Raw genomic sequence first — 23,998 nt, forward strand, 5'->3', positions numbered from 1 at the left:
GACATCGCCAAAATACATCACCTAAGTTACATGATGTCTCCATAGACGCAATGACAACATCAAAAGTATAGGAAACCTTTAAAGCCAATATAACAATGGCATAAATGTGATGAATTTATTTGACAAAAATTCAAAACGGGAAAGGAGCCATGGACAACGCCAAAATATATCACCTAAGTTACATGCTGTCTCCATAGATGGTCTCTTTGTTTTCGTACAAAATCTCTTGGACCTCATCACATTAGAACCAAACTTTATTCTATGCCTCTCACTCTTCTACACTTCCTTTACAAAACAAGTATTGACACTCCTGTTTCTGACACCAAGTCATCATTATACACACTTTTTGCCATCATTTTGGCTATTGGTTTCCACAGACTCTTTAAACCAGTATGTGTGAAAAGTCATGATGAGGAATAACGATCATTTCTTCCACTACCATTTGTCACCAAAGGTATAGAAGCAATTAATTTGGCTAACATCCTCCATCACAAAAACGTTACCAACAAAATTAATGCATATTTCAAAGTCAAATCCATACCTACTATTTCATATTCCTATACTTCACCCATTGCATCCAAGATTTTCAATTATAAAAGGCTACTGCAGAACCTCGAGATTGATGACTTCAAGGCTTAACCACCTGACTGTTCTTGCAAAAACTCTCCATTCAAATATGATCATTCTGGTCACGTCGTTACGGGAGATTTAATAATCATCAAAAACGAATCTCTGCGTAATTTCCTTTCTAAAGGTCCCAAATACCGTGAACCACGCTCCATAAATTGGAATTAGAAAGTTCTTATGGATGCCGTCGAGGAGTATGCAAGAAAATGGATAAAACGAGAACAAGAAGACATTGATTGTCTGTCAGAGTGGTTAAAGTGGCTTTAATTTTGAAACGAATGAAAATTTTAAGTAGGTCAATGAGTGCCAAGGCTACACCGGTTTTCAAAGACCCCGATGTAAAAAAAACATTGTCTACTATACATGACAAATATGATGTCGTACAAGCAGACAAAGCCCAAAACAACATTGTTTTAGTCTGTAAAACGTTTTACATCCAATGCTATTATCAGAGGTAGACGTAGAAAATAATAGCAGTGATACGACCAATACTGCTACCAAACTCTCCAAGAGATTGTGCTATCCTGTTTTGGTCTCTCTACCAAGAACGATGATTGTGATTTACCGTATATGCACTGGATTCCTAAACTTCACAAGAATCCATAAAAACAACGTTTCATAGCTGGATCTGCAAAATGTACCACCAAATCTTTTTCAAAACGTTTAACTTCTATACTCACAACTGTCAAAGTGGGTCTGCAGTCCTACCACAACACTTGTTACTCCCGTAGTGGTGTTAATTCAATGTGGATCCTGAAAAATTCGAAAAATCTTTTGGAGACAATCAGTTGAAGACTATTATCTGAATATAATAGCATCAACACTGTGCACTTCTATTCCCCATACTCAGTTAAAATCCCGACTTAAAACATTATACATCGCTGTTTTTTTCCAAACAAGATGGTACGCCTAGATACAAATATATAGTACTTGGTAGAGATTCCCAATGATTTGTAAGACATAATTCCAAATCATTTGCCAAATATACAGAGGAAGATGTTAACAAAATGCTGGAATATTTAGTCTACAACATATTTGTCCAGTGTGGTGGACGTGTTTGTCAACAAACGGTAGGCATTCAAACGGGAACGAATTATGCTCCTTTATTTGCTGACCTATTCCTTCACTCTTATGAGGCTGACTTTATAGCTGATCCGAAAGAAAGAATATCGTTTGGCTAGATCCTTTAATCTCAACATTTAATTTCCTCATTTAATTAAACTCATACGTTATACCAGAGCTTGCCAAAACTACGCAGACATTTTGGATCGCCCTATTACTCTAACAAATAGGCTTCTGGAACAGGGTTATATTGCTACAAGATTAAAGGTATCACTGCAGAAGTGTTGTGGTCGTGATCATGAACTTGTGGATCGTTAAGGTGTATCCATCGCGGTTCAAGAAGCCTAATTTTAAGAAGGTAATTACAAGCAGTATGAGTTATATCTTGACAATTGCCAATTTCATACACAGTCTATTTGTTTTGTGTTGTATCTCAACAACCAATTGACAAGCTATTACTGTTGATGTTTTAATTGTTTGTGACTGATAAATAATAATACATCGGTTGGGTTTTTGGAATGTATGATATTTATATTGTTCAGGTTAAGGATATTCATATCTAAAAGTTAGCTAGATTTCTAATACTCGATTTCCAGAAGGAATGCAGATATTCTTTTCATTGGTGTGAAAGTTTAGACTAAGAGATATTTTATTGATGTAATAGTTATAGCTGTTATGTTTAATTATAATAAAGATTCAGATATTGAATCAAAATATACAGAATATATTTTTTCGGTATTTATACTATACATTTGTATAGAGTTGTACTGTATATTCAGCTATAGACATATAGACTTATGAAGTCATTATTTTATTCATGTCCAGTATGAATTGTATGTTTTTTTTTCTTCAAATGACTGCTACTGCAGATCTATCAGAGTTCTCATGACCTCATCAAGTTGAAGTCATATATGATATTTTTAGAAAGCTGAAAAGGGAAAAACTTAATATTCTTCTAGCTGCTCTGAACTGTGATCACGTGGGACGGGATTGCCATTGTCCTCCGGAAGGAAAGGTTCCGATTGTTCGTTAGATTTATTAATTCTCATTGACAACCGGATACTATCAATTATGCTGCATTGAATTGGGTGTAACAATAAAGGAATGACTTTGACGACAGACGAAAGTGTATTTTTAAAACCTTGCACAAGTTAATAGAATATTGAATTAAAAGCTGGACGCCTGTTTCTTCATAAATTAAGTTATTTTGAATGTAAAAACAGAGTGACAAAGTCAATAAAGAAAAAAACTCTGTAAAAGAAGAGCAAAGTTCATAATTGATTTTAAGCACTTGTTTCGACACGTGCAGAGTTTAGTATATCGTTTGAACTATGATTCTGCACTTTGAAATTCTTTGAATGCTACATTGGAATCACAATAGATAACAATAGTAAAAAATATGATTTTGTAATTGTTCTTTTAAAACAGATAACATTTACAGTTAAATCTATCGTAACTACTATTTGACCCTTGTTTCCATAATACAACTGAATGTTTATACTTCAGTATGTCTCTCGGGTACATATCTGGTAGAATGTGTGGAGAGAAGCCATATCTGGTAGAATGTGTGGAGAGAAGCCATATCTGGTAGAATGTGTGGAGAGAAGCATCTGTAGCGATGTAACTTAATATTGCAACTCACAATAAAGACAGGAATGAATGTTTCATTGAATGTGTCACCGCCGTGCACTGTTTTAAGCTTTTTAATGCATTTGCATTTCATTTGCTGCGATCACTAATTTTGTGTATCCTTTTTTCGAGAAATCTAGTTCCAAGAAATGCTCTGCGATTTATGTGCTTAATTAATAGATATTTCTTTTTTTCATTTTCAGCAATTAAATCTATTAGTCTGCATCATAGTGAAATCAATCTATATAGAAGCACTGCTTGTGATAGAAATGTAAAAAGTATCATAGTTTCTTTAATAAAGATGTTTACAGCATACATATTATATATTTGTTATACTTATCATTTAAAAGAATCAGGGTCAAATATAGATATTTTATCTTTATGTGTATATCATCTTTTAATTGTAGCGCCGCCGATGACTGTTTATTATGGAATAGGGAGCGGAGCTGGTGCCATTCTTATCATCATAGCCATCTTCTTCCTCGTACTCCGTATCAGGAAAAATAATAAAAATAAAATGATCCAAAGTGACAGACACGGGAAGGGAGACGATTGCGAAGTTATGACGAAATAGATGACTATGCTGAAAATTCAACATTTAAGATGTCAGAAAATCATCCCTCTAACTATGTTGACCCTAACGACGTTAATTCTAGAATAACGCCGCGGCAACCATACAGGAAGAGATCTACTAATCAATACTTGTCGATAGCTGAAATTGACGGACGATGACACTACAGACACTTACACAGGGTTGGTTACTCAGTGCGGAGATAGAGTTGTATGCTTTAGCTACCAAGAACTGATATCACAATATACGAGCAAATGGTTACAAATAACCCTTACGAAATACAAAAGCTAAAGGAATGATGACAGAAAAAAAAGTCATTTAAAATATTACATTTCTAATTTAATTACTTAAAACACCTTAAATAAATGAATATGTGATCTCTACAAATTATCAAAGAAATATTACTGACTGATCAGCTAAACGTTTAAAATCACTATAAATATACTTTAGTGTTGACAATGACAAACTGGATGATTATTTATGAGGATGGAAAAAAGAAGAATAGTGCATTTGTGAACAATAGTCACGTTCAAAAGGTAAAAAAGAACTAAATACAAATAAAATAAGAATAAAACGTAAAACAAAACAAATTGATAAATGTGAGCCCTAAAAATAGAAAGACTAATAATTTATTAAAAACGCAATAAGTAACTTGGTGAGATGATATACTAAGAGCTTTTACGGTGAAATTATAGAATCTATCCTTAAAATGCAAATTACAAAACAAGTATTTCCGGCAAAAAAAAAGTAATATCAAATCAGAAAGCAATTATCAAGTGAAACAGTGAAGGAAATTCATTTGAATGAAGAAATAAATCATACTTAGGAAATGTAAATTATGGAATCAGAAAAGAAGGATCTAAACAATACTTCTATGTCAATATCAGAAGAATAAAAAACCTCATGAAGTTTCAACATGCACGATGTTTAAATTGAAACAAGCGTAGACTCAATAGGGGACTATACATGCACTTCCTATAGTTTCACAACAAAAGATTCCTGCTCTTAAAATACTTTTTAAAATATTAAGTATGACAAACAAAATATCACGAAGTATCTTTAGCTACGAATACGTGTTAGAAACCTTGTTGTCAATAACTACTAACGCCCCGTTAACTATAATATAAAAATAGTTTTATCAATAGATCAAAACATGGCGATTAACTGCTGTTTCCACCAAAACAGTATATTTGTCCTTGAGCAGTTTCCTAAGAAACATACCACATACGGAATGGCGGCAACAAAATCGGCAACAAGAACTAATGGCATACAACCAGGAGCATGTCGTTCAAACAACAAGAAAATTGAAATGGATTTGTCAAATATTGAGAAATTTGAACCCCATTGTGAGACATAATGCATTGGACATGAACATCTTGTTCACTAGACGAGAGGCAAGGGAAAATAGAAGGAAATAGGTAATATTAGCATAATTAGTTTGTTACCTTTGTTAAACAAGAATGGAAATCAAAATATAACACTTTTATTCATGAACATTTTAGTCGAAGGTTGCTGTCATTCTTTTTATATCAATGAAAACTATGACATTATCTTTCAAGCAGTTGCTAAAATAATATCGTCGCGAATTTACAAAGAATATACCGCTTTCTCTTCGGTAAAGAAGGCACATTGTTTTTTTTCCTTCACTAATCTTTCATAGCTGATGCTTCTGTATTTTCTTGCCGATATCGGAATGACTAGACTGATTTTTATAAAGATTTATTCCAAACCTAAATTCCAACATCTTTTTGAAAAATTAGTTATCTCCAAATTTTTGACTCATCAACTCTTTACACTACGTTTGTTTGTTTGTTTTGTTTGTTGGGGTTTAACGTCCGAGCAGCAATATTTCAGTTATATTCAGACGATGAACATGAAATTGATGATTAAATGAACATGAAATGACGATGAAAAAGGGATGGGACACAAGGACAATGGGGTCGACAAATTTTGATTGCCAATTGGAAATAGGGAGAGGTGGGTAGGGTCGGACAATTTAGCCTCCTGTGGCGGAGCCCTATGGTTCCTACTCCGGAGAATACCACAGTAGAGTTCTTTTACGTGCGAGGAACGTGGCATCTTTCCCAACACGGTGCACCACTATGGTTTGCGGTCAGGTTTTCCGTATTATGGCCTGACAACCCCAGCATGTAACACGCCAGGGATACCCCATTCCACCTCCTGCGGCACACATCCCAGTTGCTCTGTGGGCAGAGCGCCATAGCCCCCGGCTAGTGTTCTGAGCACTATTTAGTCGCCTTTTACGACAAGCTTAGCGCTGCTGAAGGCTTATTTTTTTAACACCCGGACCTGCACGGTGCTACATTACGTTACCACATGAAAATTGAAATATCGTCTGATAGGACATATTCGTAAATCTTTTGCTGTTTAATATATCTGCTTTTCTTAATAACAGATCCACAGATTGTTCTAAAACATCGCAGAAGGACAGCGTGCTACACAGAAAAGCAGGTTTGCGATAATTTTAACTTATTCATAGGTAACATATTTGTCACATTTGGAGGAGCTATTTTTCAACAAGTTGGCATTCCATTGCTGCATTATCCCTGCATCTCATGCATTTGGAGTTTATATTTCGCAATTGATTCGCTATGCTAGAGCAAGTACTAACTACTCTGATTTTCTTGAATGCCATAACTATCTGCGTAATCAACTTCTGAATCAAGGGCATGAGGAAATTGGTCTCAAAAGATCTTTTACCTAATTCTTTTTAGATATCAGTCTTCGTCTGAATATAGCTGAAAATTGCTGCTCGGACGTTAAACCCCAACAAACAAACAGACAAACTTGATTGAAAAATACACAGTTTCTTTTAAGAGAATGTGTAATGATTGTTTTGTTTTGTAAATTGTTCCTTGTGTTAATGTGACCGCTTATTTACTTAGTATGATGCATAAGCATGCAAATGCTATTTAATCGCTACTGGTATATTCACACTGACGTTGAAGAGGAAAGGAAAATTTTGACCCTTTGGCGAAAGTAACGAAAAGTGTCAATTATAGTTTGAGTGGTCGAGATTATGGAGGATTCAAATGCATATTTTTCTGAGAAGACAGGAAATGGAAATAAATCAATATGATAATATCCTCGTATATTTAATTTATATGATTTTGAAAATAAATTTGTCTGAAAGAATATATGATGTTGTTAAAATATATATTTCTTTACACATCGGTAATTCAAAGTCTACAACCGGGCCCAAACCGATGCAAACGTTCAGTGAAAGAAGGGTAAGTTCAGTTCAGTAGAAAATTATGACTTATTAAAATATTTTTGAGGAATTTCCTGGCTTAGCAAACTGCGTCTGGAAAATTTACATAAGGACACTAATAGTCATTCAAAGGAAAATTAATTCTACTGATATCTATTGACAGAATACACATGCTTCCTTTGATGAAAGAATAATCAAGAGAACCAATATTCTAGTGGAAATAAAAAAAAATGTAATCCACGGACAAAGACCAGACATGGAATCAGACAAACAACATAAAGTAACTAAAACGATACATACAAAGTAACACGGGCATGGTAAGCGTCCTCCGCTTTTTTAGAAACACTCGCCAAGTTGGTCATAAAAAGTCAAGTCCGGGGTGGAGGACAGAGGAAAGGAAAACTATGACACGTTGAACGAATCAGTTTTCATGGTGCAGATGAATACACATTAACGATCCACGAGTTCACGATGACGACCATAAAATTTCTGCCGCGATGATTTCAATCTTGTAGCAACATTACACATTCTGAGTGTAAGAATTGAAACGAAATACAAACAGTCGGCGTAGTTACGACAAACTCTTGCATTACGTATGAGTTGTGAGTCTGACTTCACAGTGTCTGTAGTATCCTTTCTCTCAATTGTTAGGATTGCTTAACGATAATATGATATATATATAAACGTCTAAATATGTTTAACATCACCAGAAGATGGTAAAATTTAAATTAAATATTTCGGATAACAGATATCCTTCCTCAGCATAAAACTCATTATAACAACTTGGCCATAAAGTATTCCTTTTGCAGAATGTTCAGACTGTAATGATGCATTATAAAGGTAGAGGTTTCATTGTATTCTTGATTGACTGATTGATTGTGTAACTGCCACGCTGCAGCAACTGTATTTTAATCGAGATTTCACCATTTCCGGTTAAATGATTTTGTAAATGTTCACTCGACACGTTCGACACGAGGCATCATAAATGGCCCATAGAGGTGAATAATAATTGTTCTATACATTTTCCATACCATTCGAATTTGTTAAATGAATCTTCGATAACTTTGATACATTTTCAAGAATTGTAAACAATGTTTCTTTGATCTTTTCAGGTTTTACGTTCATTCAGCAACTTGCGTAACTTCAGTTGTGTAACTTTGTATGCGTACATGCGATGTAATGGTTTTGCAGAATAAAATATGAACATTATTTGCGTCAATTTATAGCCACAGTGCGATGGCTGTTACAGTAAAACCTCTCAAACATTTATGAGCCGACAGAAGATGAGTTGTGTACAACAAACGATTCAATGGACACGGATACAAGTCATACGGGTGAGAAGATATGAGAACTATTTAGTGCGTTTTACATACTTTTGGATATGATTAACAATTTGGATTCGATTTTAATTGTAAGTGACCTTTATTAACTTTATAAACATTTGTACAGTTAGACATGCCCGTATTTTGATTGACACTTGATGCACACGTGCGCGTATAAATGTGTGTATAAATACAGTACTTACCTTTTTCAACGTCCCGTACGAACTGTGAATTCTGATACAGTACTTACCTGTTACGACGTCACGATAAAAGTGCGTTCCAATAGAGTACGGACCTGTTACAACGTTACGAAGAGAGCGAGTTTAATTACAGTACGGACCTGTCATAACGTTATCTATGAACAGTTTTCTACATACAGAGTGTGCCTGTTTCAACGTCACAAATAAAGTGTTTTGAACTACAGTACTGACCAGTCTTGACATTAAACTCTGCCTTTTGACATTTTACTATGATGTTTTGATTTTTGCCTTATCATATGCGTTTTATGTCTTGCATTTGTTATATGTTATGCATTGCTATATTTTTCACATGGGTATTATTTTGTGGTTGAGTTAAGGCAATTGTACATTTGCATTGGTTATTACGTTATATTGAAGGTACTATTTTGAACCAATTTTAATAATCCAAACTGAGGATTTATTTGATGGTAATTAAATCAAAATGTCTGATAGTAATTTACCCGAAGGTTCTATTCGTAAAAGTTCACGTCAGCCTAAACCATCAAGTAAGGGTATATGGTGGCAATTAGATACATTAGAAAAGAACTTTAAAAGAACTTTGTCTACCTGGAAAACTTGTTGTAAAAAGATAGAAGTCTTGCTTAGTGACAGTAGAGATTGTTTGGCTATAAGAAGTCTACGCGACAATTTATCAGAGCGCGCAGATCACGTCATTAGCATATACAAACAATTATCACGGCTAATCGAAAAGGAGTGTCAGACCGGCGAACATGTTGATTTAGGGAGAGATATTGAAGATGACATTATTGAGCGGTATGAAGCATGCGAAAATGCTCATTCAGACATAATGAAGCGAATTTCCTTAAGATTAAAGGAACTGGAGGAGGATTCTTCAGAAATATCGTCACGAAGGTCATCTCGAAGTGGTTCTGTGAAATCTTCTCAACATTCACATAGAAGCACACGTTCAATAAGATCTGAAACAGCCTCTAAGGCAGCCGAACTTAAAACGAAACTGAAGTACCTAGATGTTGAAGCAAATGCAAAGCTGCGATTAGAAAAGATTCAAACCATGAGAGATTTAGACATTGCCGAGGCTAAGTTAGAAATAATTGACGGCACAGAAGATGTTGCGTCTGAATTAGATGAAGCTAAGAAATCGTTGCCTAAAGCTGACCGGTTGGGCCCGTTTCTTGAAAGTACTGTCAAATTCAAGGAAACACAAAATATCACAGATAGTCCATTAGATTGGAAATATGAAGCACCAAGCTGTAGACAGCCAAATGTAATGATCGATGAGGTTTCACCACGTACCGCAGGAACTGCCCCAGAAATTGTCAGTGCGTCAGTCCATCAGCCTTCGAAAATGGCAGTCAACAATGGAGCATCAATAAATGCGTCCTCAAACTCTGTAACATTGAATCCAAACATTAGTGACTTTGTACCACAGCAATCATATTCAGCAAACGTTTCTGTACAAGGTACGCGGATGTATCCACCGACAGGAAGCCACTACGTTCCGATCAACAATCCAGTATCAACACAAGGCCAGTTATTAACGTCGACGTCAAGTCCTGGAGTAGCGTCAAATGTTAACAATCTTGATTCTTCACTAACTACGATAAGTGATATCGCCAAGTCGTTTGCCGAGCAAGTGAATTTAAGCCGTCTTCCACCTCTGGAACCGTCAATTTTCTAAGGAGATCCACTAAAATATCCGAATTGGAAGTCCGCCTTCCAGACATTAATCGATCAAAGGCAGATTCCGTCTTCTGAACGTATACACTATCTGAGAAAATACTTGGGAGAATCTGTTCGAGATGTCGTCGAAAACTTCTTCTTATTGTCGAGCGAAAATGCATACACAGAAGCGAAAGCACTACTAGATCAGAGATACGGTGATCCATTTGTCATTGGTAATGCCTTCCGTGATAAGCTTGAAAAGTGGCCTAAAATTCTACCGAGAGATTCTAAATCGTTACTGAGATTGTCTGATTTCCTAAAGCAATGTGAAATCGCGATGGAGAGCATTGGAACGCTGAATATGCTCAACGATGATCGGGAGAATAGAAAGTTGTTAACAAAACTACCAGATTGGATAGTGACACGTTGGGGCAGAATAGTCGTCAAACACAAAGAAGAACAGAAACAATTTCCACCGTTCAAGATATTTGTGGAGTTTATCTCGCAAGAGGCGAGAATTGCGTGTGATCCTGTGACATCGTTACAATCAGTAAAGGGAGATTTTGTTCCAGGTCTTCGCAACAACGACAATCGTCGCGGATTCACAGAAAGACGACACGACAACCAAACCTTTCGTGGACGTACTTTCATGACACACTTCAGAGAGGAGCACAACAAACATGTCTCGCACCGATTCGAAACCGAAAGTCAAATGTTTGTGTTGCGATCAGCTTCATGAAATGGACACTTGTAAGGAGTTTCTTGCAAAAACAGTTGAAAATAGGAAAGGCTTTGCGAGGAACAACCGACTTTGTTTTGGGTGCTTAGGTTCTGGTCACGTTTCTAAGCGGTGTAACAAACGTAAACAATGCAACATTTGCCAGAAGTACCATCCAACATCTTTACACGGTGATTTGCGAAACCCTAATACGTCTAACACAACCCCATCTCCGAGTGCTTCATCTATCGATAAACCAGCCACAAAGGATGTCAAACCCGAACGTTTTTCGTCTCAAACTGGAACAGTATTTATGAGTAATACGGAATCAAGTGCTAAAAGTTCGATGATAGTTCCCGTATACGTTTCACATGTTGACACTCCAAGCGAAGAAGTACTCGTCTATGCGTTACTTGACACTCAATCAGACACTACATTCATTCTAAGCGATACATATCGTAAATTAGGTCTATCAGGAACAGATGTGAAGTTGTCGTTGTCAACGATGTTTGCCGAAAACCAAATCGTAGATAGTTGTAAAGTGAAGGGATTGATAGTACGAGGATTTGATAGTTCAGTCCGGATTCCTCTTCCGACAGTATTTACACGAGATGTGATGCCTGCAAATAGATCACACATACCAACTTCCGACATGGCTAGACACTGGCATCACTTAAACAGAATTGCGGATAAACTATTGCCTATACAGAACTGTGATATAGGGTTGCTTATAGGATACAATTTTCCACGTGCACTTATACCAAGAGAGGTAATACCTTCGTTGAAGGATGGTCCGTATGGTCAACGAACTGACCTAGGATGGGGTATCGTTGGAATGGTGGACTCCACCCGAAACGACGATGATCAATTAGATTTGATTGGACATTCTCATAGAGTGCTAACGTTTGAAGTACCGAAAGAAGTATCTGACGCAAACGATCGTTTTATTGTGTCCATGAGGTCAAAGGTTAAGGAGATTATCAGTCCTTCAGACTTAACCCGAATGTTCGAGATGGACTTCATTGAACATAAAAACTATGAGAGACCGCTCTCACACGATGACAGAAAGTTTCTAACAACCTTGCAAGAAGGAATTCATGTAAACGATTCACATTACGAAATGCCCTTACCGTTCAGAGCTGGTCCACCGAACTTGGCGAACAACAAGTGTATTGCTATACAGAGATTGGCGTATTTGAAGAAAAGGCTCCGTAATGATGCAACGTACGCTGATCATTACCAAACCTTTATGAACAATATAATCCGAAATGGGTTCGCGGAAAGAGTCCCGGAAAATGAACTGAATCAGGATAGCGGTCAGGAATGGTACATTCCACATCACGGAATCTATCACCCGCAAAAACCAGGAAAATTGCGAGTAGTCTACGACTGTAGTGCTAGATACATGGGACAGTCGTTAAATATCATCTATTGCAAGGCCCAGACCTTACGAACTCTCTCATAGGCTTATTATGTCGATTTCGTAAAGAATCTATTGCGGTCGTTTGTGACATAGAACAAATGTTCCATCAATTTAAAGTAAATACTGAACATCGGAATTATCTGAAATTTCTGTGGTTCGAAGATGGAGATCTTACTCGGGACCCAGTAGAGTATCGTATGAGTGTTCATCTATTCGGTGCAGTTTCGTCACCAGGGTGCGCGAACTTTGGACTTAAACAACTTGCGAACGATTATGAAGCTGACTTTGGACAGGAAGTAGCAAACTTCATTAAGCGTGATTTTTACGTTGACGACGGGTTGAAATCTCTGTCAAGTGTCGAAGAAGCTATAAGTCTTATCAAGGGAAGCATCGAAATGTGCAGTAAGCGTGGAATTAGACTACATAAGTTGTTGTCAAACTCGAAGGAAGTATTAGCTCAAATGCCCGAGAAGGATTGAGCCAAGGAATTGAATCTGAACCTCTCTTATGAAACGTTACCAACGACAAAGACTTTGGGAATTCAATGGTGTATCGAATTGGACGCTTTTCAATTTAGAATATCACTTAGTAGCAAACCACCTACACGTCGTGGAATGTTATCTACGCTAAGTTCAGTGTACGATCCTTTAGGTGTCATCTCACCAGTTATTCTCGTTGCGAAACAACTGCTACAAGAAATGTGCAAGGATCAAATTGAATGGGATAGCCCATTACCAGACAGTGTTCAGATGAAATGGGAAAGATGGAAACGCGAGTTGCTAGCCCTCGAATCTTTGAAAATAAACCGAAGCCTTAAACCCGTTGATTTTGGAGAAGTTAAGACAATTGAACTGCATCACTTTTCTGATGCGAGCTCAACAGGTTATGGACAGTGTTCCTATGTTCGACTAGTCAACGCTCAGCAACAAGTACATTGCTCACTTGTCATAGGAAAGTCTCGTGTAGTTCCGTTAAAGTCCATTACTATTCCTAGGTTAGAACTTACTGCAGCTCTGACTTCCGTGAAGATCAGTACACTACTTCACAACGAACTTGACTATGCGAATGTTGTTGACTATTTCTGGACTGATAGTAACGTGGTCCTCGGGTACATTGCGAATGACTCGAGGCGTTTTCATGTTTTTGTTGCAAACAGAGTTCAACAGATCCGTAGCGTTACAGATCCCTCTCAGTGGAACTACGTAAACTCTATTAACAACCCAGCTGACATTGCGTCTCGAGGATCAACGCCAATCGAATTAGGTCGATCGAGTTGGTTTTCTGGACCAGATTTTCTATGGAAGACCGAAATCGATTTCAGAAAGGACAATCCGGATACTTCACACATTTTATTGAACGACCCGGAAGTGAGAAAGGCCAAAGTGTTTTCCACAAGTACAAGCTTACCTAGTCAGAGTTCGATACTGCAAAGTCTGGAATACTTTTCGAGTTGGAGCAGAGCCAAACGTGTGATTGCAATGTGCCTTAATCTAAAGGATACGTTGCTTGCGAAACGTCAGAAAGTTGCTTGTGCTTCGATAACTGTGAATGACCTACACCGCGCTGAGATTGAAATTGTTAAACACGTTCAAAGAATTGCATTCAAAGATGAAAAGGAAACATTGCAATCTTTGCATTCAAACGGAGAGTTTAGTGATAAGGAGTCGGCTAGAAAGCGAAACGGTGTTATGAAAGGAACGTCGTCATTGTATAGACTTGACCCTTTCCTGGATCCGGATGGATTAATTCGCGTTGGTGGTCGCATACAACGTGCAGATCTCGACTCAAATTTGAAGCACCCAATTATCTTACCGGACCTTGTCATACGTCATTACCACGAGCAGTCACAGCACCAAGGACGTGGAATTACTACGAACACGATACCCTCATGGCTTTTGGATAATTGGATGCAGTTCTATCGTCTCATCCCTTTTGTCAAAGTGTGTTATATGCCGAAAGTTACGTAGTCAGACACAAATCCAAAAGATGGCAGATTTACCATCCGACAGACTTGAAGATGTACCGCCGTTCACATATTGCGGAGTTGACCTATTCGGGCCTTGGTACATTAAAGAATCTCGAAAAGTACTCAAGCGTTATGGAGTTTTGTTTACCTGTTTGTCATCACGCGCTATTCACCTCGAAACCGCCAACTCCCTAGACACAGACTCTTTCATCAATGCCTTGCTAAGGTTCGTTTCGTTGCGTGGACCTATACGGCATATTCGATGTGATCAAGGAACTAATTTCGTAGGTACTGAAACAGAATTCAGAAACGCCATGTCTGAATTAGACTTCGATCAAATTCGTCAATATCTACTCGATGGAAATTGCGATTTTGTACAGTTCAAACTGAACGTTCCCTCAGCTAGCCACATGGGTGGTATCTGGGAGAGGCAGATACGTACAGTGCGAAATATTCTTTCAACACTCCTGTCACAACTTGGAACCCAGTTAGATGATGAATCCTTGAGGACTTTAATGGCCGAAACTACAGCTATAGTGAACAGCCGACCACTAACAGTAGAAAATCTAAACGACCCGCTTTCTCTCGAACCTCTCACACCGAATCATATATTGACTATGAAAACTAATGTTATCTTACCACCACCCGGACAGTTTATGCGAAACGACATCTATTCAAGAAAGAGGTGGAGGCGAGTACAGTTTCTTGTTAACGAATTCTGGAATCGATGGAGGAAAGAATTTCTTTCGAACATTCAAGCTAGACAGAAGTGGATTGCTCCGAAACGAAATTTGCGTATTGGTGATATTGTCTTAATTAAAGATGACAACCTAGCGAGGAATTTGTGGCGCTTAGGTCGAGTGTGTGATGTGTATAAGGATAATGACTCTTTAGTTCGTAAAGTTAAACTGATCGTTGGTTCGCCAAAATTGGATCGTAGAGGTGCTCGTAAATTCAAACTATCGGAACTTGAAAGACCTATACACAAATTGGTGTTACTTCACGAGACCGAGGATGATTCCCAGCCGAGGAGCTAACTGATTGACTCAGAGACTATGTATTGACGATAGTGAATTTAGATTATGCGAAAATGGACTTTGAGATCGTGCGTTAAGTGCTAGAACTTTCAGTTTTGGTAAATCTATTCAGACGTTCTTAGTTTATGATAATCATAGTCGAGAGTACTAGTATTTTTATATGCGTAGTTTCTGTATCTTTACTTTCGTGGGAAAATTAGTAAACTAATTTTAGGGAGCCATGTAACTGCCACGCTGCAGCAACTGTATTTTAATCGAGATTTCACCATTTCCGGTTAAATGATTTTGTAAATGTTCACTCGACACGTTCGACACGAGGCATCATAAATGGCCCATAGAGGTAAATAATAATTGTTCTATACATTTTCCATATCATTCGAATTTGTTAAATGAATCTTCGATAACTTTGATACATTTTCAAGAATTGTAAACAATGTTTCTTTGATCTTTTCAGGTTTTACGTACATTCAGCAACTTGCGTAACTTCAGTTGTATAACTTTGTATGCGTACATGCGATGTAATGGTTTTGCAGAATAAAATATGAACATTATTTGCGTCAATTTATAGCCACAGTGCGATGGCTGTTACAGATTGTATTTTACTGTCCTATGGAATATTTCATAAATTTTAGGTCGAAAACATTTGTCTGTCACTAAAGTATAATAGGGTTTTTTTTAAATCAATCAAGTTCCACCATTTCCAAAATAATATATTGTCATTAGTAGATTTTGGTTTGACACATAGAGTTTTCTTTTGTAGTATGAGAATAACAACAGCTTCAATTAAAAATTTTGTAATACAGTAGTCAAGGATAGAAGCTATAATCAAATTATCAACTTCCATTTTGTAGATTATCCTTAAAAAAATATGAATAGAATGGATATGGAGAGTATGCAAAATACATGTAGTTGTGACCATCATAGGAGTATAAAATAACAACGGGGTTTTGTGGCAAAGGCTGTATAACAGAACGTAGTTCATGTTCATCATCTGAAATCTGTGATCCTTTTTATTGTTGTATCTGCACCAATGGCTTCCAGGGTCTAAATTGTAGCACTCGTAAGTATATATTGTTGTTATTTACTTAACATATTCACAACCAATTCTTTTTAGAAAGACAAGGGAGATTGCCCAGTTGCTATGCTTGCAAATGTCCTTTTATTGTAAATATATAATGAAATATTTCCATTTGTTGATTAAAGACTGACAACTATGTAATTACAAAACCCTATATTTGAGTATGCCAGTTGCAGACAAAAGACTTCACTTACAATATGTACATATATATATATTAATTGTTGATTAAATGTTCATTTATTCTGGTTTTTTTTTAAGCATGTGAGGATGGGTACTATGGTCCAAGCTGTATGAAAGAATGTTTGTGCACCAATAAGGAGTCATGCAACGCACAGAATGGAAGCTGCTTAAACAAATATGGTCATTTACATTATTCGTAAAATCACGATCATAAAGCGCACACATTCACGCACACCTAACATCACAAATTTCGATCTCAGATTTTAGATCATTATAATGTATTGCTATAAAATGAAAACTAGTAAAATATATTAAAGTGGAGATTAACTATTCTTTTTTCAAAACCATTAAAACTACTTTCTTGATTATTTTCTTGAATCAGACACCGAGTTTTCCACATTAATATTGTATTCAACATCTTCCGCATGATTGTTTTTGTAATTTGGCCCTTTTATCAGTTACGATAGACATAAGGTCGTGTAATATTTTATTGCAATTTTTTCTTGGCTTTGATGTATTTCGAGTTTTTTTTTTTTATCTTTTATAGGTCAAAGTGTGAATAGTGTTTCTTATGGGCTCATTATATTCATTGTATCCACTTCAGCGTTAACATTTGGGTTTCTCGCGTTAACCTGTTGTATAAAGTTTAAAAGGAAACAAAACAGTACAATCGACAACATAAATTAAGAAGATGGGTATGATGTCTTTTCGAAAAGTAAAACTTAAAAATAAACTTTTTATAGCAAGTACCAAAAGAGATACCAGATTAACCCTTAACGCATTTTAATTCCACCAGTGATAATGGAGCTTAAGAGCTTGTCAATGAATGGTGCTTGATTTTTCTGTTTTGTGGCAAGTGTCGGAACAAAGCCGAACTATTGTCTCAAACATTCTTTTTTAATACACTTTTTACCAAAACGAACATTAACTATCGTATGAATATAATTCATTCAGTATAATAGAACGTGTTAAGGTATTTTAAACAAAATTTTAAACATTTGTCGATAGCATCATTTTACAACCAGAACCCCGGTTGGAAAATAATCAGCAATGGTAGGAAAATATATGTTTGCGGTACAGCTATACAGTACAGTAAATGTTTCTGATTATCAATTAAAGTTAAATACTTGGAAAAATTGATTTCAACACTCAGGACGAGGTCCATATAAATAGGAACAGACATGGTAAAACGCAACAAATGCACCATCGCATAACCCTGATAAAAAATAGTAAATACTTACAGAGATCCCTCAAAGGTCTTCAATAAGTGTAAACATACCTTCAAGTAAGCCCTAAAAGACAAAGGTAATACAATCCATGGGTACAGAACAGAGACACTTCTTCAAATAAACTAAGTCAAATAAAGACACGAAAACGCATTTATGACCAACATTGACATTACGGCGAAACCATTCATTTATAACCACGTATCGTGGTGCAATCACAGCAGACAACTTGGAAGTAGTGGACAGACATTCGAAATCGACAAAATTAGATTAAGGCAGTATACGGAAAAGTACCCAAAACATGCTTCAGTCAACAATTATATGCTGAAAGGTTTAAATTTGATCTTGAACTCTATATAACAAAACAATAAATCTTGCGATAATAAACAATGCAATGTAGGGTAAAAATTACTAAAAAGATTTCAAAGAAAATAAAGTGTGTGTAGAAAAAATGAGCCCAATCGAAAATAAAACACTGATTAATCCATCCAATGACTTGCAAAGTTTTGGTTTGCTACGTGTCAGATTTCACTGCGGACTAAAATTATCAAATTTTGTTGTACAAAAGTGTAGCAAAACTTTTCCGGACACGGTTTTTCATACCATCAATCATAAGGAGCAAACGATATCGGAAATCAAGTGTAACCTTAGTGGTCTAGTTCAAACACCCACTCACATCTTTCAACTGTAGCTGCAATTGTACTTTGAAGCTTTTCTATTTTTTATTTTATTTTACAATACGTAAGTTTAGTCCTACATTTTCAATTAAAAAATATTAAAAAAATGGATCAAATGATAATAACTATTTTGTTTGTCTACGCTTTGTCTTTGCTAACGTACCCTGCAAGCCGGTGTTACTGGTCCATGCTCCAATTTTAGTGGGGTCCGAGCTGCTCATTTACTCTCGTTACTTTGTATGTATTATTTTAGTTATTTTATGTTCTTTGATGTGTGTGTCTTTTTTCCATATCCGGTCTTTTTCCTTGAATTTCACTCTGATTTTCGCTTGAATATTGTTCTCTTTAAGAAAACGATATATTTTGATATTTTTAAAGGTCATGTTTGACCAAACCATATTATAGACTGGACATTCTAAAACAAGAAGCATCATTTTGACATCAGTAACACTAGTTGTTCGATTTTAACGGAGCCTTTCATATCAAGTCTTCTAATGCAAAATAAATCTGCTTGTGTCGCTCTGTTTCTATTTTAAAACAATGATTACTCAGTCGATATTGTTTATTAATTTAAGGTCTATTAGAATTATTCCATGAAAAGAAAATGAAAAAAATGAAAGAAATCAACAGAAGTACTGTGACACCGAGACGCATTTTAAATAACCTTAGTCCAAAAGCCAGTCTATATCACTGCGAAGGAATATTAAGAAGTCAGAAAAATAGCCACTAGGTCGGGTACATGTATACCTTAACAACGGCAAAACATAAGTACTTTATGCTGGAGAAGCAATATACAATGTATTACTGAACATCAAAGGGAAGCTAATAATTTAAAAAAAAAAGTTTTCATTTTTCTGATTTTTCTAGTAAAAATATTATAGACTATGGATTTTCATGCTATAATCAGTAATTCCTCTATACTGCTTTGATATATGATATTATCAACTTTGAGCATGACAATTTTATTCTATCTCTTTGTATCGTAATTTATACTGAAACAATTAACCGTTATCGAAGCGTGAGGTTTAGTGCGTTCCTGGACCAAGTCGGGACCGTTTTGGTATTTTGTCGGGCCAGCAAAAGTTGGTTTCACCTGTACCTCAGAAAACGTCGTTTACGTTCTGGTTTGCAAATGCAAAATGGTTTATGTGGGGCAAACCTTTCGGAGATTTGGTGATCGTTTTGTAGAGCACGAAGCGTCACCAATGGAAAGGATTATCCAGTCGATGGACATTTTCGGGAGGCAAACCACAGTGTTTGTCGACAAAATGAAAGTAACTGTTTTTTTGGAAACATAATAGGGCGACAAAAAAAAAAGAAAGATCCTAGAACAACGTATCATCAGCTTTCTTTTGACTGCGAATCCCTTTCGAATGAATGTCCTAAACAGTACTGTTACATCCCAAAGGGGTTGTTGTCTCTTTGAGATATTTATCATATCCATTCTCCTTATAATTTAAATAATAAATTATAAAAAAATAAGTAAAACATGTAGGTATTTCGTCCTTTGTGTTTATTTCACTTGCACTACAATTTCTTAATATTTTCTGGCAATGCTGACTCATCGAATAGTTACCTTCATTATGACTGACAGACAATTTTTGTTTTCTCATGCATAAATATAAACAATATCAATGTATTAATATCAATCATAACTATGTTTGCACTACAACTCAGGAAAGTTCACTGGTGAATATAGAAAGTACTTCATACCGAATACTTCAATAATAATCACAACAATAAGGAAATAATTTCATGTTGATTTATTCACAGACATAGAAATTCATCATAAATACTTACATTTAAAACTTCCGGAATATTAATCCAAAATGGCCGTTAGTTTTTGGGAACTGATTATAATTTGGCTGATTGTAGAAGTTCTTCGATTAAAAGGCGATCTGCTAGGACCAAATGTCTGTAAACGGTTAAAAGAGTAGGTATTCATGTCTGTTTGTTGTGGTGAAAAGTTGATAATGATATGTCATTTAATTTTCAGTTTCTATAATGCTTCACAAAGTATTACTAACTGTTGGATATAGTCATTCCAAATCGATGATTAACTTTATTGACTTATTATGTACGTTTAGTTTGTTTATAGAAATGTATTTATGTCAGCTCAGTTAAAGTTTTAGTCAAGATGGAGACATAATTCCGTGCCCTAACAAGTAAAGAGTACAGCTCACAAATTTATTGCCCAAACTCGACGTACCAATTATATAATCAAATTCGCTTTATTTTTGGGGTTTACAGGATCTTGTTATTGCCTCATGCAATTATTTTTACTGAAGGGCAACCAATGAGAAGAATGAAGTAGTAAGAGTATTAGAATTGTTTTGTTGTGCGGGGTATGTTCAACAAGGTATGCGGTGTGTTGGTAAGTCTATGACAATATTAAAGTACCGGTAAAATTAAAATATAAATCTACAGTATATGTTATGTAATTTGATTGGTGGATAACCCAAATCAATAGAACTTAAAGAGAAAACGTAAGACCTTTGTACATAATTCATTTTTTGAAAGGCACATATGAATATATAATTTGATAAATAGTCAATAAGATACTTTGACAAAATAAAATCGACCAAAACGGCTGTCTTTTAAATATTTCTTTTGGATAAGAAAGCTTTTGAAGCAACATTAAATAATTCATTCTGATAAATATAACGAGAATGGTTAAAGATAAAGAAAATATTTCAAAGAGACAATTCATTCTAATAAACTTGTTCTAATGAACACCATCAGAATTCAATCACAGTTAATGCAGTTCTTATTTTTTTTTTTACTAAATTCAAAAGAAGTACACAAAATAAACAAAGTTTTGTGTGTATATACGTACATATACAGCTATAATTTTTTACCAATAAATTGTGATTATGATTTCTTTCAGACAGACAGACGGAATGCCCTAAGGGATTTTGTGGCGAAGGCTGCATTAAAAAGTGTAGTACTTGTCCAGTGGCAGCGTCTTCCTGTCACCCACATCATTGCTGTATTTGTCAACCTGGTTTCTACGGAAATGATTGTAGTGAATGTGAGTGAAAATAGCAGAAATCATGTTTAACTGCCATCGATGTATATACTAAACGGATAATTATTTTAATTCAATCTGCATTTAATGTATTTGTCGGTATCTTGCAATAGGTCCATTATTTATATTCAAATTTGAATTTGATTAATTTATATCAAATCACCTTACGCTGCTATAGAATTTGAATGTTACATTAAAATGAAACTATAACTGTTTTTATCATTTACCAGTAAAAAGAAAATAAAAAAGCATTACTTTTACAAATATTTAAAAGGGCTGCTTCCTACTTTTTAGCCTGTCCTATTGGAAAGTATGGTGAGAATTTATGCATACATGTAATTGTTCTGGACACGGATCATGTGATATTGTGACGGGAAGCTGTGTGTGCTATACTGGCTGGCATGGTGAGACCTGTGCGAAAGGTAATAATGCCCATTGGCAATTCGGAGTGGGGTATCATTAATGTTTTTATCAACAACAGTACTTTTCCAATATCAAAGTTATTCTTATTTAAATATTTTTTTCTAGTAAAAAAAACTATCTTTTTTTTCTTTTATTTTCTCGCAAACGTTATTTGAAAAGATAATAAAAAACAAAAACTTTTGATAAAAAAACACGAACTTTTGTATTAAATGCTTAACAATTGTTCATATTTTACTTCAGTTGAAGTTTCCAAACCAGTTTGTGCACCGCCCTGTAATTGTTCAGATGACAACTGTGATCATACAACAGACCAATGCGATTGTTCAATAAGTAATGGAACATACAATGCTACTGAACGTACAGAAATTACAACAGGTACATGTCAATAACCATCATTTAGTTAGACAATGAATCTCCGATACATTATACTGTAATTGGTATAGTCTTGTTCAAAACATTGTAGCAACCTTGCAAACGATATTTAAGATCGTTTGTTTTTTTACAAGTAAATGACATTGCATTATGCGTGGAAATTACATATAAAATACATACACGTGAGCAATATTTCATAACATATAAAGTTATTGCATAATTATGGCGAAAACTGTCCCGTTTAGTACATAAGAATTTCATATTACAAAAGCTTGCAAGAGCTATGTATTTCTCCGATTAATAACTTCCTTAATATCAAGGCTTTAAAACTTTGTTACATACTTTCTTTTTAGGTGATACCTCTTATGGTGCTTTACAATAAATAAATAGATAAATAAATGTGGTGATAATTGTGCATTATAAATAGCGCATAAATCTTATCAAACACATAATCAACATCATCTGCATTTTCCATAATTAGTTAGTACTTTAACATGTACAATATATATTTCTTTATTTTAATTGCAGAGTCTAATCAATCATCGAATGCTTTCATCTATTTAGTGTTATTTGCTGGAATAGTAGGAACTGTCACTGTTGTAATGCTTGTCGCCGCTCCACTAAAATTTATTAACCTATTCAAAAGACATAGAATGAATTATAATACCACTGAGCCCACACCAATAGAGACAACAGGACATTATGACGAAATAAACCCATACCATGAAATTCCAGACAATGAAGTCCTGTCTGATATCAGAACAATGCTATATTATTCAACACCGAAGGAAGCAAATTTATTACATCATGCTCGTTCATTAGATAACATACAAAGTGAAGTTTCTGACAATATTTCAAGTATTCCGAAATATATGTCATTACCTAATCTAAGCGAAAACAAATTCATTTCCGCCTCATATGTTAATATGCAGAACGTTGATTACCTGAAAACTAAGAGGTATGAAAGATTAATGTATTTAAGATCGACTTGTAGTGGTGGGTATTGTCATCCATACCACCGTTTAATAGCAGCTGATAGAAGTGGCAATTGTAATCTGCGCCCATATCACGTGATGAGACATGACATTAGGACAGAAGAGGAAACAAATGTTAAAAATAATGATGAAGTGACCAATGAAAACAGCTCAAATCATTCAGCTACCCATGAAAACGATTTAATACACACAACGACTGTGAAAGTTTTAAATGTATAAAATTATTTCATCAGTATATTCAGCATTTCTATGAAGTAAATGTATCACAATCTTCATTCCCTATTGGCGCATTTTCCTCATACTGTCTTTCACTTACATTGTATTATTTTGTTATCAAAATACTAAATATTACAATTTACATTCATGATTAGAATAAAACGACTGTTTGTCATAAATATGTGCTTTACCGATTCCCCAACTCTTCATCTTTCTTTATTGCCCACTAAACTATTTCTCTATATTTTATTTAAGAACAAGTTACCAAATACGTTACTGTATCATACATTTCTAAAAACATTATTACCTTAACAATAGAACAAACAATAATGA

General features: G+C 35.4%; 6 protein-coding genes across 7 annotated transcripts; all 6 read left to right on the forward strand.

Annotated features, from left to right (window-relative positions):
• Positions 1 to 8,006: 8,006 nt before the first annotated feature.
• Positions 8,007 to 11,804, forward strand: LOC148608547 (uncharacterized). The gene is made up of 2 exons (XM_088545551.1): positions 8,007 to 8,119; positions 8,234 to 11,804. The coding sequence occupies exon 2, from the start codon at positions 9,125 to 9,127 to the stop codon at positions 10,340 to 10,342; it is 1,218 nt and encodes a 405-aa protein (XP_088401677.1). The 5' UTR covers positions 8,007 to 8,119; positions 8,234 to 9,124; the 3' UTR covers positions 10,343 to 11,804.
• On the forward strand, positions 11,067 to 12,509 carry LOC148608548 (uncharacterized). The gene has a single exon (XM_088543595.1). The coding sequence runs from the start codon at positions 11,067 to 11,069 to the stop codon at positions 12,507 to 12,509; it is 1,443 nt and encodes a 480-aa protein (XP_088399721.1).
• Positions 12,510 to 12,565: 56 nt separating this feature from the next.
• On the forward strand, positions 12,566 to 12,946 carry LOC148608549 (uncharacterized). The gene has a single exon (XM_088543596.1). The coding sequence runs from the start codon at positions 12,566 to 12,568 to the stop codon at positions 12,944 to 12,946; it is 381 nt and encodes a 126-aa protein (XP_088399722.1).
• Positions 12,947 to 13,081: 135 nt separating this feature from the next.
• On the forward strand, positions 13,082 to 14,434 carry LOC148608550 (uncharacterized). Its single transcript, XM_088543597.1, has one exon. The coding sequence runs from the start codon at positions 13,082 to 13,084 to the stop codon at positions 14,432 to 14,434; it is 1,353 nt and encodes a 450-aa protein (XP_088399723.1).
• Positions 14,435 to 14,453: 19 nt separating this feature from the next.
• On the forward strand, positions 14,454 to 15,470 carry LOC148608551 (uncharacterized). The gene has a single exon (XM_088543599.1). It carries the CDS (start codon positions 14,454 to 14,456, stop codon positions 15,468 to 15,470), a length of 1,017 nt encoding a protein of 338 aa, XP_088399725.1.
• Positions 15,471 to 18,950: 3,480 nt separating this feature from the next.
• On the forward strand, positions 18,951 to 23,682 carry LOC148608552 (uncharacterized). 2 transcript variants are annotated; one of them, XR_015915425.1, is made up of 5 exons: positions 18,951 to 20,564; positions 20,920 to 21,005; positions 21,519 to 21,662; positions 21,954 to 22,081; positions 22,323 to 22,457. XR_015915425.1 is itself a non-coding variant. In XM_088546599.1 (4 exons), the coding sequence occupies exons 2-4, from the start codon at positions 21,985 to 21,987 to the stop codon at positions 23,666 to 23,668; spliced, it is 918 nt and encodes a 305-aa protein (XP_088402725.1). In that variant the 5' UTR covers positions 21,525 to 21,662; positions 21,954 to 21,984; the 3' UTR covers positions 23,669 to 23,682. The 2 variants fall into 2 exon arrangements, 1 of the variants encoding a protein (XP_088402725.1); XM_088546599.1 differs by lacking the exons at positions 18,951 to 20,564; positions 20,920 to 21,005 and adding an exon at positions 22,983 to 23,682 and having other exon boundaries at positions 21,525 to 21,662.
• The last annotated feature ends 316 nt before the right edge of the window (positions 23,683 to 23,998 follow it).

Source organism: Perna viridis, chromosome 9, assembly GCF_037379345.1.
Source record: "Perna viridis isolate PV_CMFRI_1.1 ecotype Kerala chromosome 9, ASM3737934v1, whole genome shotgun sequence".
Classification (NCBI taxonomy): domain Eukaryota; kingdom Metazoa; phylum Mollusca; class Bivalvia; order Mytilida; family Mytilidae; genus Perna; species Perna viridis.

What these genes read in the sequence shown, in the direction of transcription:
- LOC148608547 (XM_088545551.1), top strand. Translation starts at nt 9,125, where the DNA reads ATGTCTGATAGTAATTTACCCGAAGGTTCTATTCGTAAAAGTTCACGT.
- LOC148608548 (XM_088543595.1), top strand. Translation starts at nt 11,067, where the DNA reads ATGGACACTTGTAAGGAGTTTCTTGCAAAAACAGTTGAAAATAGGAAA.
- LOC148608549 (XM_088543596.1), top strand. Translation starts at nt 12,566, where the DNA reads ATGTTCCATCAATTTAAAGTAAATACTGAACATCGGAATTATCTGAAA.
- LOC148608550 (XM_088543597.1), top strand. Translation starts at nt 13,082, where the DNA reads ATGTTATCTACGCTAAGTTCAGTGTACGATCCTTTAGGTGTCATCTCA.
- LOC148608551 (XM_088543599.1), top strand. Translation starts at nt 14,454, where the DNA reads ATGGCAGATTTACCATCCGACAGACTTGAAGATGTACCGCCGTTCACA.
- LOC148608552 (XM_088546599.1), top strand. Translation starts at nt 21,985, where the DNA reads ATGCATACATGTAATTGTTCTGGACACGGATCATGTGATATTGTGACG. An exon ending in TGGTGAGACCTGTGCGAAAG is followed by an intron (nt 22,082 to 22,322) that starts GTAATAATGCCC and finishes ATTTTACTTCAG; the next exon opens with TTGAAGTTTCCAAACCAGTT. An exon ending in ACGTACAGAAATTACAACAG is followed by an intron (nt 22,458 to 22,982) that starts GTACATGTCAAT and finishes TTTTAATTGCAG; the next exon opens with AGTCTAATCAATCATCGAAT.